This window comes from Oncorhynchus nerka, linkage group LG5 (genome assembly GCF_034236695.1).
Source record: "Oncorhynchus nerka isolate Pitt River linkage group LG5, Oner_Uvic_2.0, whole genome shotgun sequence".
Lineage (NCBI taxonomy): Eukaryota > Metazoa > Chordata > Actinopteri > Salmoniformes > Salmonidae > Oncorhynchus > Oncorhynchus nerka.
Window position 1 is genome coordinate 37,418,993 of NC_088400.1, and position 13,139 is coordinate 37,432,131.

The 13,139-nt window shown below is 42.6% G+C and overlaps 1 protein-coding gene across 1 annotated transcript; it reads right to left on the reverse strand.

The window, feature by feature from the left end:
• Nucleotides 1-3,390: 3,390 nt before the first annotated feature.
• On the reverse strand, nucleotides 3,391-11,871 carry LOC115129441 (ubiquitin-like protein 3). The gene is made up of 5 exons (XM_029659783.2): nucleotides 10,929-11,871; nucleotides 7,948-8,056; nucleotides 7,502-7,588; nucleotides 6,729-6,806; nucleotides 3,391-5,365 (listed from the first exon to the last, which is right to left on the reverse strand). Exons 1-5 carry the CDS (start codon nucleotides 10,953-10,955, stop codon nucleotides 5,313-5,315), a joined length of 354 nt encoding a protein of 117 aa, XP_029515643.1. The 5' UTR covers nucleotides 10,956-11,871; the 3' UTR covers nucleotides 3,391-5,312.
• Nucleotides 11,872-13,139: the final 1,268 nt, after the last annotated feature.

Consider the following 13,139-nt stretch of genomic DNA (forward strand, 5'->3'; position numbering starts at 1 on the left):
GGGGGTTACTGTCAATGGGATGGATGATAGTTAAGCAAAAAGGCCCAAGGTGGTGTGATATATGCAGTGAAGGGCTGTTCTTGTGGACTCAGCCCTTAGCCATGGTATATTGGCCATATATCACAAACCCCCGAGATGCCTTATTGCTATTAAAAACTGGTTACCAACGTAATTAGAGAAGTAAAAAGAAATGCTTTGTCATATCCTTGGTATAAGGTCTGATATATCACGGCTGTCAGCCAATCAGCATTCAGGGCTCGAACCACCTGTTTTATAATACTCTTAATACGCTGGTTGGGGTTCAAGACTAAGAAGAAAATCCCTAAAAGCAGAGTAAATTAATTTCATTTAAAAGCATGTTTGTACATTAGTGCAGTACATAAGCAGGACCGAATGATGTGATCTGAGAGGATCTAAATGTGTTGTTGTGTATGAGAGTGTGTCTGAGGCAGGAAGACAGAAGACTGTGAGATTGAAACAGAAGAGACCACAAGGAAGCAAGCGTACATAATGGTTTATATTCGCTTTACTGTTGATTAATCGGTCTAGAAACCTGTGGGAGCAACAGATTAAATCTCAGGATGCCTCAGGCGGGGCTCCCCTCCTCGGTATTTGCTCTCTTTAGACTACTCTCTCTCATTCTCACCTGGTCACCCCTGCTTTGTGAGGTACAGAGGCTATATTGTTGTCAAGCCTCCCTGCTCTGGTCTGCCCCTTTTTACAGTGGCATGCTATATAGCACAAGGGACCATCTGGTAAAATCAACGGCCAAAGGAAAAAATGATGTAGCGAAATGCTGCCTTGTGTTTGACAGTTCTACAGTGGTGCCGTTGCTTATTGGCTGTGAAAACAGTAGGACTATGTTGATTGCCATACCCTTCCCCCTTCACACGCCCGGACGAACTCCACGTCCTGTCTCTGACTTCTGTCTAGTGTCGGTCTGTTCATGTGGAATGAAGGAGTCATATGAACTGAAGTAATTTTTCCAATTAGGAGGAGAGGGGATGATTGGAGATGGGAGTGAAGAGAGGAGAAAGACTACTGAAGTCAGTGTGTGAACACTCATTCCCTCATTGACACCCCGCCGTGTGTGTGGGTGTGTGGTGGATGTGTGTGTTTTCATATTGGCCTACTGAACTCTCATAACTCCACTCTCAGTGGGTTTCTGATTTATAGAAAAAAACAGACAAATAAATGCACACACCTTAACAAATAGGCACGAGTGTACAACCACTTTCACACAGACAGCGACACATCCCATCTGGCTTTCTCCCACTACTGTCTGACTAACCAGACTGTACAGAAAGGCTGACAGATTAAAACATTTAAAAATGGACAAGCCCAGAGTCTGTGGCATCAGTAGCCTGTCCTCAGCCTGTGCTCAACTGTGTGTGTGTGTGTGTGTGTATCTATGTGTGTGTGTTTGTGTGCATTCACAGCTGGTTTTAATATAAGTGGGACTGACAAGGCAAAAAGGCTCTGCACTAGCCAGAAGCAAGAAGGGGGAAAGGGATTCTGGTAGGCTTAAAAAACAGAGGAAAAAAACATTTCTAAGTCACAACCCCCCTGCCGGTGAACAGCCTTACACATCTATCACTTTTATGATGTTGACACACCTATTACCCAGAGTGCCTGCAGAGGGCCTCTGAGAGAGAGAGGGAGAAAGACAGGAGGAGGAGTGTGAGAAACAGATAGAGCCCAGGCAGAGGGGAAAAGAGAGATGGCTTTCCCAGGGCCTCAGAAATCTCTAGAAAGACAGTCCTCCGCTGCGCCACATCACAGCTTCCCTGCAAAGAGTACCCAGCCAATGTCAGGGGAAGCTGGGTACGGCAGCTAGACTCCCCCCTCCCCATTACCACCACCACAGCAGCATAGCACAACACCCCAAGAGATGGCCCAGCTGAACCGTGTGGTTCCGTTTCTCTTGGTTTTTAACCCTGGATCGGGGCCCACTCTAACACACTCGACTGACTGACCGCACGTGCCCCGGCTCATGCAATACCGCAAAGTTATTCATCCTGAAACAGTTTTGAGTAGCAATGCTTTCAACAGATGCTGCTTCCCTGTGTCCAGGTCAGTTTCTGGTTATCACCTCACAGTTCAGACCCCTCTCATGACCATCTTGCTCGTCTTCCCTCTGTGTGTTCTTACTAAATCCACTGCCAGACAGAAAACTAGAAGCTGCCAGACAGAGACATGAGCAGATGCATGGAAGGACAAGTAGTTTGATTAGGTTTTAGAATAATTCCGGGGGCTTGACGTTTATCGCCAACGTCAACTGGAAACCTGGAGTTCCCTTGGCTATGCGTCATAACCAGATTTCTCCAAAACAGACGGGAGAGAACATATCGAATAATAACAGCTCAACCAAACGTTACGACTCAATCATCACGACATGCAAAGCATTTTATATGGGGTCTAAGTCTCAGACAGAATCCAAGAGGCCCAAACTTATTTCCAACACCGGAAGCAACATTAATATGACTCTTTGAACACATTCTAAAACCAATCTGGTGACAGATTACATTTTAGTTATCCAAGTCCACATACAGTGATCCATCAGTCACTCGTTCTTATCCTTTGTTAATGTCATTTATGTGATACCGGAGAGTAACTATCAGTCTACGACTTAACCAATTCATTGCAAAAGAACCTCTGAATAATATATAACGCCAGTCAATCATTATTAGTCAGAGGAAAACAGTTTATATAACAGCCAACATCAACATTTTGCCCTTATAGGATGGCAAAAGAGGTATTAATCTTACCAGTATGGAACTTAACCAGATGTTGGAAGAGTAATGTGCCTCAGCCCAGGAGGACACAGCGAGAGTATTGAGTATCTACACAACACTGCCACCCAGAGGCAAGCCACATGCTTAACTACAGTTTTGGGGAAGATACTCTGAAAACATCATTCAAGCTACCAATTACTTCCCACTGAAAGAATTTAAGCTACCCTTTAGAAATATGGTTGACTTTTTAAAAATTACTTTGAAAAAGTAGTTCAATACAGCCAAACTATTTCCTGAAAAATAAATCTGAACCGTCAGACTACAAATTGCAAGAACAGATCACCTTGGGGTCTTACGTTAAGAAAATGTTTCAAATGAGAATAAGGCAGATCTGACGACAAAATAAAGGAAGTGATTGCCTACTTCACCCATGTTTTAGCTAAAAGGTAGTGTTGTTCCAGTAGTTAGCTACACGGCAAAAAAGTAACGAACTATTGAACACACTACCTAGATTAGAATTTAGTTCAACTACCACCAAGCTACTGCAAAATGTAATTAAATTACTAGTTGAACTACATGTAGTTCATTACTCCCCAACACTGCTTAACTAACTTGATTTCTACTCCCCTGTTCCTTTTAGTAAAAAAAAAACAAGTAATATTTAAAGATGTTTATTAATTTACAATACCTTAAAGCAGATCACTTTTTATTTTTTACATTTATTCACATTGAGATAAATTTCATAGCAGTGACATTGGTTGACAAACACTAACCAAAAGACTCACTCAAAGGAAGGAACCACACTGTTTCCATGGAAACCACAGCCACCCAAGACCAATCTGCCCTCCTACTCAACCACCTGCATAACTATCCCACAGTTCTCACCCACACACTCACTCAGTATTTAGGCGCACGAGCACACACCTGACAAAACACACTCCCATTACTCACTCTAAAACACACTAAGGCTGGGTTTACGTAGGCATCCCATTTCTGATATCTTTTTCTCCACTAACTGGTCTTTTGACCTTTCACATAAGATATTTTTCAGAGCTTTTCGGTCAAAAAATACCAAGGCCAATAACTGAAATATATATATCCGAATTGGGCTGCCTGTGTAAACGCAGCCATACTGTCGCACTACACAGACATTTCCCCAGCCCATCCACTAACACACAGAACATGATCTACATTCCCAGACATATACATACAACCCCTGGAACAAAAAGCATTCAATTAACAGGAGTCAGACAAAAACAGAATAAACAACACAAGATTTTTAAAAATACAATATTAATATGATTACAGAATAAATCAAAAAGGCAAAAACAGACAGCATCCAAACAAAGGTGGTAAAATACATAATTTCCTCATTTTCCAGTTGCTCCCTCCCATGCCTCTAACCCTTATGTCCTGTAGGAAGCCCTCCCACCACCACCTCACGGTTGACTGGCTCCTGGCGTCGATTCCCTTACTCCTCACTCAGGTCAGACGGGGAGTGGCGCGGATACAGGGCTTCCTCATGAGACTGGGTGTGGTACAGTCTAAACGGTCATGTTGATCAGAGACGTAAGCCATTCAGAATGACACAAAATGGTCACTCAGAAGCACTCCTTCAAAATATTTTCACTCAGTTTAAAAAAGAAAAAAAAAAGAAAGCAAGGCTTTACAACCATGGGGAGGACACGTAGGAGTTAGTTTAGATTCTTCTTCTAGCTAAACCAGTTCATCCTCAAGGAGGTGATCCAACATGACAATGTCACACACATCCACTCAGGTGTTGACACAGCTGTCCATTTACAATTTTGAACTCTTCCTCTCTGTTGGTCCAGGAACGAACACGTGTGGCCCATGGCACAGAAAGATGCACCACTCCAGTCCACTGGTGCTATGGCAGATTAAACACTCCCTGCCAGTATGAGGCAACTACTGTACAGTCTACATCGGGTGGGGGGGACGGCACTCTGTTTAACAGTAGGAAATGAATCTCTTCCTCCAAGACGGGAAGGGAAGATTAAGACCATACATAAAATTTACAAAGACACACTTTCAAATAAACAACCCAGTTAAGTGCCAAACCCGTGGGAACTTCCATTTCATTAGCAGAAAGACACATGGAGCAAACTATGCAGAGTCTTCAGGGGTAATGCAAACAACTGTATGCACAGTACGGGTCAAAGTTCCAAAGAGTTTGTTAGTGTTTCTTTGTAAGGTGAGTCTTCAAAACCTGTACCCTCCCCCCTGGCTACACAGGATATATGCTCCTCCTGGGTAACCACAGATATTATATGTACAAATTCTTAACATGATTTTACAACAGAGAGAAGGGAAGGCAAAATTTGGCAAAAGGGTGAACAAAAGAAAATCGTTTTGAATAAATTGGCATGAAAAAAAACCTACATAATTCCTAAGCCACGGATTGGGCCAGAGTGCAACAAACACGTGCAACAGACCGCCCGCTGACAGCTGTGACCCATCTTCCTGTGATCTCCCCAAATCCAGGGTTGACGGGCAGACAGAAGCCGAGCATAGGATGAATGTGGGGGAGGGGAGTGAAAGGATTGTTGTTTGTCGTTTTTACAAGAGCAGACAGCAGTTGCTCTCTGTGATCTTCTCCCGGTTACGCTGACCTACAAAGAGGACGATACAAAGAAACTTGACATCAGACAACGAAAGAGAAAATATCACACCAGGCTTTCAGGTTTAAAGGGACAATAAGGCCTACAGCTGTAGTAATTACAGCTCAACAGTGTCCCTGACACTGGTGTTAAGTACTTAAGTAAAAAATACTTTAAAATACTACTTAAGTAGTATTTTTTTGGTATCTGTACATTTATTATTTTTTACAATTTAGTTCACTACATTCCTAAAGAAAATAATGTACTTTTTACTCCATAAATTCCCTGACATCCAAAAATTACATTTTGAATGCTTAGTAGGACAGGAAAATGGTCCAATTCAAGCACTTATCAACAGAACATCCCTGGTCATCCCCATCTCCTCTGAACTGGCAGACTCACTACACACACATACTTCGTTTGCAAATTATCAAATCGTCACATGCGCCGAATACAACGGGTGAAATGCTTAGGGAAATGCTTCCTTACAAGCCTTTAACCAACACTGCCATTAAGAAAAATAAGTGTTAAGAAAGTATTTACTCAAACTGAAGTAAAAAAAAAAAAAAAAAATAATAAATAATTAAAGAGCAACAATACAATAACACGACTATATACAGGGGGTACCGGTACAGAGTCAATGTGCGGAGGCACCGGTTAGTCGAGGTAATATGTACATGTAGTTAGAGGTAAAGTGACTAATTATGTCTGAGTGTTGGAGTATGCCCCTGGCTATCTGTAAATTTAGAAAATGGTGCCATCAGGTTTGCTTAATATAATGAATTTGAAATGATTTAGACTCTTTATACTTATATATATTTCACTAATTACATTTACTTTTGATACCTAAGTTTATTTAAAACCAAATACACCGCTCGCATTACGTGCACTGCAAAATATATTTAGAAATCTATATTATTCAATGATTGCACCCACACTGCTCACGAGCGTCTGCGTGGTCAAGGGCTAAAATAGAAGTCAGTTCTATTTGTGACACAGATCACGCTGCAAGACCTGCCTCTCCCATCTCCTCATTGGTTTATAGAAGCAGGTACCCAGGTGCCATCTCCATACTGGTTTTACCCACGTGGGTGACTGAAAGACGAATGAGGTCAGTGGCGGTAATGCACCCAATTTATGAAAGTTGCCAATCGCAATATAAAGTCAAGAGAAGAAAAAGACTAGAAGGAGGAGGGATGACTAGAAACAAGTCGGTTGTATTTGTATTTTACTGGGTGACTTTCAGTTGTGTCATTTTATATTAAGGAATTTTTACTTAAGTAGACAATTGGGTACGTTTTCCCACCACTGGTCCATGACAGCTAGGTGATGAGATGAGTCAGACAACCAGAGAGTGTGAGAGAAAGGTTCTCACCATGGGAGTTAGGTTCTGGCAGGGTCTCTCTGGCAACCAAGTGCATGACAGTTGTTCGGCCAGGGGGCAGCTTTAAAGCTTTGAAAACAAAAAGGACAGACAATGAACAATTCATATGCAGAATATATAATCACAAGATAATCCTCTTTAATTTTGGAATTAGTAAACATGCTCAGAATGTCCATTCTAGAGGCCTCCCGGGTGGCGCAGTGGTCTAAGGCCACCAGAGACTCTGGGTTCGAGCCCAGGCTCTGTCGCAGCCGGCCGCGACCGGGAGGTCCATGGGGTGACGCACAATCGGCCTAGCGTCGTCCGGGTTAGGGAGGGTTTGGCCGGTAGGGATATCCTTGTCTCATCGCGCACTAGCGACTCCTGTGGCAGGCTGGGTGCAGTGCACACTGACCAGGTCGCAGTGTTTCCGCCGACACATTGGCTGGCTTCCGGGTTGGATGCGTGCTGTGTTAAGAAGCAGTGTGGCTTGGTTGGGTTGTGTTTCGGAGGACGCATGGCTTTTGACCTTCGTCTCTCCCGAGTGAGAGTTGTAACGATGAGACAAGATAGTTACTAACAATTGGATACCACGAAATTGGGTAAAATTAAAAAGAAAAAGTTTTTTAATCTTTGATCACATGTCCTCAACTGTGGCATGTTTTAAATCAGACTTCATTTCAAAGGACATACAGTATTCCCTAGTGTATTTTAGCCCGGTAGGATGGTGTGTATGTATATATATATTTTAATTTTTTTTTTTAAAAGGAGGGTCCATCAAGTACCGCCAAGTGTGACGCTGCCATGCAGGAAGCGTCCCTGGAAGATGAGGCGCAGGATGCTGGCACTGCCCACCTGCTCCTCCTCCCATCCTGATGCAGAGATGAGACAACATTAGAGCAACACTCAGAAGCAGTCTAATATCACTAGCGCCAGACAGCCACTCAGACATAGACTTCCTGCAGTGGTTGAACACACAAACATGGCTGCCATCGTCAGTGGTTTGAAGGTGGAGTGTGGAGAGCCAAGGCATTGTGTAACAACTGTCCCTATAATAACTGGAATGTGGTCCCCGTGACAAGAGACAGAAAGCATGTTTTTAAATCCGACCCAGACTAAGAAGAATTAAGAAAGTTGCAAATTTACCTGATTAATTCTGCAATACAACTCAATATAAAAAGACAGTGTTGTGGTTGTTCCCTGATTCACGTCCCAAAATGCACAAACTCACCCAAGGGCCAGTTATCAAAGACGTGCTTGGCGATGTCCATGGCCGAGTCGTTGGGGGAGAAGATGAAGTCTTGTGTCTTCCCACTGACCAGGATAAGACGCAGATTCACCTGAAAAATCACCAAAATAAAACATCTTAATAATCCTACACATGGCTCTACAAAAATCCCACAAAATTTCAGAATTATACAGTCTACACTTCCACCCCGTCGAGCAATGAGAAGCATGTAGCTTAGCCTAATCACATGGAATCCTTCCGTTTTCTTTCACCTCAAATGACATGAGATGACCCTCGGAAGCCTGCACCGAAATTGACATTCCTGTCTAATTAGATTTCTCTGGTGCAGATCTCTGCCCCGTTTGACTGGGCTGCTTCCTTCAGAAAGGACTGAGCTCGTTGTGAAGTGAGCCCTTATAGCAGAACAATGCACAGATAAGGGTGGAGCTGGGGGGGGAGTGGGCCTTCAGAGCTGTGGGCAGCTCCTCTCTCTGGGCTGTCGGCCTAATGCGATAACCCCAGGTGTCCCAGACAGCCCTGGGCCCCGTTATTAAATTTACATGGCCAATGCGTAACCCAGGGGCATAGTGGTGTGTGTGAAGGAGGGAGGGGCTGGGGAGTTTTCCCTGCTCTTCTTTGTACCCACCCAGTTCACTAAATGAACCCATTTAAAATAAATTGAAGCAAAAATGTGTTGGCCATGCTGTTGCACTAATTGTACTTGCAACTTACGACATCTTAGCCTTATAAAGGCCAAAAAAAAAAAAAAAAAAAAAGGACCATTTCATCTGTTAGTCAGTCATTTACAGAATCCAAAAGGAAGTTTATTTTTAGGAGACTTGGGTAATTGCATTTTCTTTCATAGATTTCAATCGCTCCTTGGTTTAAGGATTACATCATCAACATGGTGTTTGCGCAGAGTTTGGCTGGGAATAAATGCTCTCATTGAAAACCAAATGAGGACAACAAATGAAGGTAAGGCAGGTTTGTTCAGGGTTCTGCAATGAGTCAAATCCCAAATGCCACAGAGAATAAATGAAGAACCCCACCCCCACCTAATTATGTGGTGAACTATGATTTCTCCAAAATAATAAGTACGGGTATTGAAATCCATTTGGGAAATAGGGAAAGAAACAGCATTTCACATGAAGTAGTGCAACTCAGAGGTTACTGTCAGATGCTCCATGTAGGCTATGTAAACGGCATCTATTATAAAGTCATCAATTCAACAATCATAAAATATCCGCTACCAGTAAGTAGCCTTAAGCATACACGTAAGCTCCTACACAGGAAGAGACCCCTGGCTCATAGCCTTCCCTCCTGCGGTGGCAGCAGCCCCAGGTCAAGACCTCTAATAGTGAAAAAAGCTCTGAAGCATCATTAGCCTATGGCCGGAAGCCACACTCCACCCCTCTGATTCTCTCCATCAGTTGACAGATCGTAACAAACTGCGCACACAAACTTCATCAGAGTAGATATTGGTATCCCACCACAATCCAACAAATGGCTTGGAAATCATGACAAATATCCTACCATTACAAACACTATCATATTTTGGATACCAATATCAAAGGTAATGGTAAAAAGTGAATGGGTAATTCCCCCACATAATAAAATATGTTCATTTGTCCCTAAACTTTCTGGTGGTAAATCGGGGAAGCCAGAACAAAGAATCTGTGCCACAAGGTGTATCGTAAGGATAGTCCTACACTGAGCTGTTTACAAACACGCCAACCCTACTAAGCAGAGGAAGCCCCTCCCCCTATGCACTGCATAACCTCTGAGTGGGGTTAGATACCAAAGTCATCATTAACAAGCCCCCCCAGCTTCCCTTCATCCCTTTTATCCTCAACCAAACAAAACAAACTCGAATCTGCCTCGCCGCCCTTGGTTCTTTTTTTAACCATCAAGGATATCCTCTTAGACTATCCAATCAAGAGAAACATTAACTTCAAAAACTCAGCTTTGAAGTAACAGAAAAGGTCTGTGCAACACATGCGTGCATTGGAAACAGAGAGGCACTTTTTGTTAAGGCCGTATTGCTACTATTTAAAATATATATATTTTTTAACCTTTATTTTACTAGGCAAGTCAGTTAAGAACAAATTCTTATTTTCAATGACGGCCTAGGAACAGTGGGTTAACTGCCTGTTCAGGGGCAGAGCGACAGATTTGTACCTTGTCAGCTCTGGGATTCGAACTTGCAACTAAAGGCCGTATTGCTACTAAGTCACTCTGGATAATAGCGTCTGCCAAAATATCAATGTAAATATGAACAAAATATTTGCAAAAGTGGACAATAACTCTAGAGCACTACAAGCTGGCATTGGTACAACAGGGCAGGCAGCCTAGAGTAGCCTATCAGCCATTTCATTGATTTGAGATCGTTTGTGATTTCAAATTGACTGGTTCTCCTCAGTCCCTACAATCAATCTCCTCTTCATCCCTGATTTAACACAACAGTGCCATGGACAAGGTCCTTTGCCTTTACACATGTCAACTGGGTTTGTTTGGAGAATAACAGCATCCAAAATGGGTGATTGTGATAGGAAGACAATCAATTAAGGCTCACCTATAGAATAAATGTGGGTCAATCTCAAAATTTAGTTTGACAGATGGTGATTACAGAAACAGCTATTCTGTGTTTGTGAGAATAGCTGTACATTTGGGCTCCCGAGTGGCGCAGCAGTCAGTCTCAGTGCTAGAGGCGTCACTACAGACACCGTGGTTCGAATCCAGGCTGTATCACAACTGGCTGATTGGGAGCCCCACCGGGCAGCGCACAATGGGCCCAGTGGTGTCCGGGTTTGGCCGGTGTAGGCCGTCATTGTAAATAAGAATTTGTTCTTAACTGACTTGCCTAGTTAAATCAAGCTTCAATTTAAAAATGGAAAACATAACATGCATTGTAACCATTTTAATAGACATACGGGGCACAGCATTGGATCTTATGCAGTAAGGATTGTGTTTGGTTGCAAACTCACCATATCGAGATCCCTTGCAGTTGTCATGGTTCTGAAGCCGATCTGAACAGAACCGAGTGTACTGCGCTTCGCTGGTTGAGACCGGGCCAACCCCCTGGCATAAAGAGCACTGTGTGCGTTTCACTACTCTCACCCCTTTACTTTTCTACTTTCAACAGCCTAGCACCTTCTCAAGCGCGCTGTCAACGTGAACAAATCGGTTGCTATATTCGCCAGTTCGTGTGATATCTGCGAACGATGGAGGCTAGAAGCTTATCTGCCCAATCAACCACCGTCTAGCAATCATACACTCACTGCTAGACAGTCGCTATTTAGCTAGCATTTGGCTAGAAATTAGCTAGCTAGCTTCAGTAGCTTGCCAACACGAATACTTAGTTAGCTATTACAGTCACAAACACATTAGTTAGATGGCTCTAAACTCGTTGCTTTAACCTTAATGACGAGTTTTACTGAAAACCCTCCACTACTGCTTGACAATATGTAACTAGTAACATGGCTAGCTAGCAAGGAGCTAAGTTAACTAGCTAACGTTACTTCTGGGTTGTGGCAATTTACAAGGTTGGTTTCTTGAAGAAAACATATACTTCACTAACGATTACGTTTGAGTGAAGAAGCTCATGACAGAAAGGTAAAGTTAACGTATTAGCTAGCTAGTTACCTGGCTAAAATAAAACAAAAAGCTAGCTAAGGTTAGCTGAAAATATCGGACTGCGGCAGAAAAGCGGAACAGAAAAGACAAACAGCGATAACTCTACTCTTAATCTTACTAATAACCTCACAGTTTCGAAGACTGTACCAGTATAAAACAAGTACTTAAATATTTAGCTACGCATCCCAATGGTTAAAAGTATCCAATGTTCGAGGGTTTCTTTTGGTCAGAAAACCATCGAACCTAGCTGCTGCTTGTTGAAGAATAATGGCAGGACATTTAAAGACACAGGAAATCAGCTGGTTGTCATCATAGGAAACGAAAATACACCACAACAAAGTATGTCTGGGAGTTGAAGTCTTGCCATAAGATTCCATTTTGATTGAACAAGTTATGACACAAAGGCAATGAACAACATACATTTGGATAATTTGTGTTGAAAACACCTTTTACAGAAAGTCGGGGAAATTATAATTGAAAATTAAGCCAGAAATCAGTTTTCATTTTGGATGATTCAAATTTACTTACAAAACATTTATACACAGTACCTTCTCTTGACACATTTACAGATATAAAAGTTTAAATAGTACATGTTCTCATGTGTAAGAATACAAATGGTCATGAAACTGTCAGTACACAATCTATTTAATTTAGTTAAATACTGTTCTGATTACCTCAAGGTTATGTTTGTAAACATAATGTTGTAACTTACTCCACAAAACATTGTACAGAGACACTTGTGTAATCTGCAAGCCTTTGCAACATGATGCTGTAACAAGCTTTGAAATAGAATGTATAATTAAGCAAGAAGGCTTGTGGTATGTGCACGACCGAGGGTCCAGTGCGCACCACTTAGCCATGGTAGGGAGCAGGCCTCGAAACCTCGACCTTCTAGCCCGAGGTCCGGCGCGCTATAGACTCTGCCGCAGAAGCATGCTCGTGTGGCACAGTCGATTTCCGCGCTTACTCCCTCCTTTCAAAGAGCGCGTCCTCGCGCTAGCTTGTGACTCTACGTCTTACAGGAACGCGCTCACCGGCCAAGTACAAACAGCAAGGCGCAGGTCTTGAACCTTCGAGCCCGAGGTCCGACGCGCTATCGACTGTATCGCAAAAGCATGCTCATGCGGCAGAGTCGATTTCCGCGCGTATAAACCCAGGGTCGTTACACTATATTGGCAATATAGCACAACCCCCCGAGGTGCCTTATTGCTATTATAAACTGGTTACCAACGTAATTAGAGCAGTTGCGTCATACCCATGGTATACAGTCTGATATACCATGAGTTTCAGCCAATCAGCATTCAGGGCTCCAACCACCCAGTTTATGTCTTACGAATTGAAAGGGATTAGCAAACCGCTATACACATGTACTTGAAAGTAAACAGTTCAACTGACAAAATAACACTGTAAAAGCTCAAAACAGAGAGAATGGAGAAAGTCAAGCACAAACAATATTCATTGTTAATGAAATCATAACCTCTCCTTTCAAAGTTGTTTTTTTTGAGAAACAATGACAGTCTGAAAATATCCCCACTTTCACTCACAGCTATTTGTAGGTTGTT

Bases quoted from the DNA above. Each gene is read 5' to 3' on its own strand.
- LOC115129441 (XM_029659783.2), bottom strand. From the start codon at position 10,955: ATGACAACTGCAAGGGATCTCGATATG. The intron at 8,057-10,928 runs GTGAGTTTGCAA...GTGATTTTTCAG, and splicing joins CTGCAAGGGATCTCGATATG to GTGAATCTGCGTCTTATCCT. The intron at 7,589-7,947 runs GTGAGTTTGTGC...TCTCTGCATCAG, and splicing joins CTTTGATAACTGGCCCTTGG to GATGGGAGGAGGAGCAGGTG.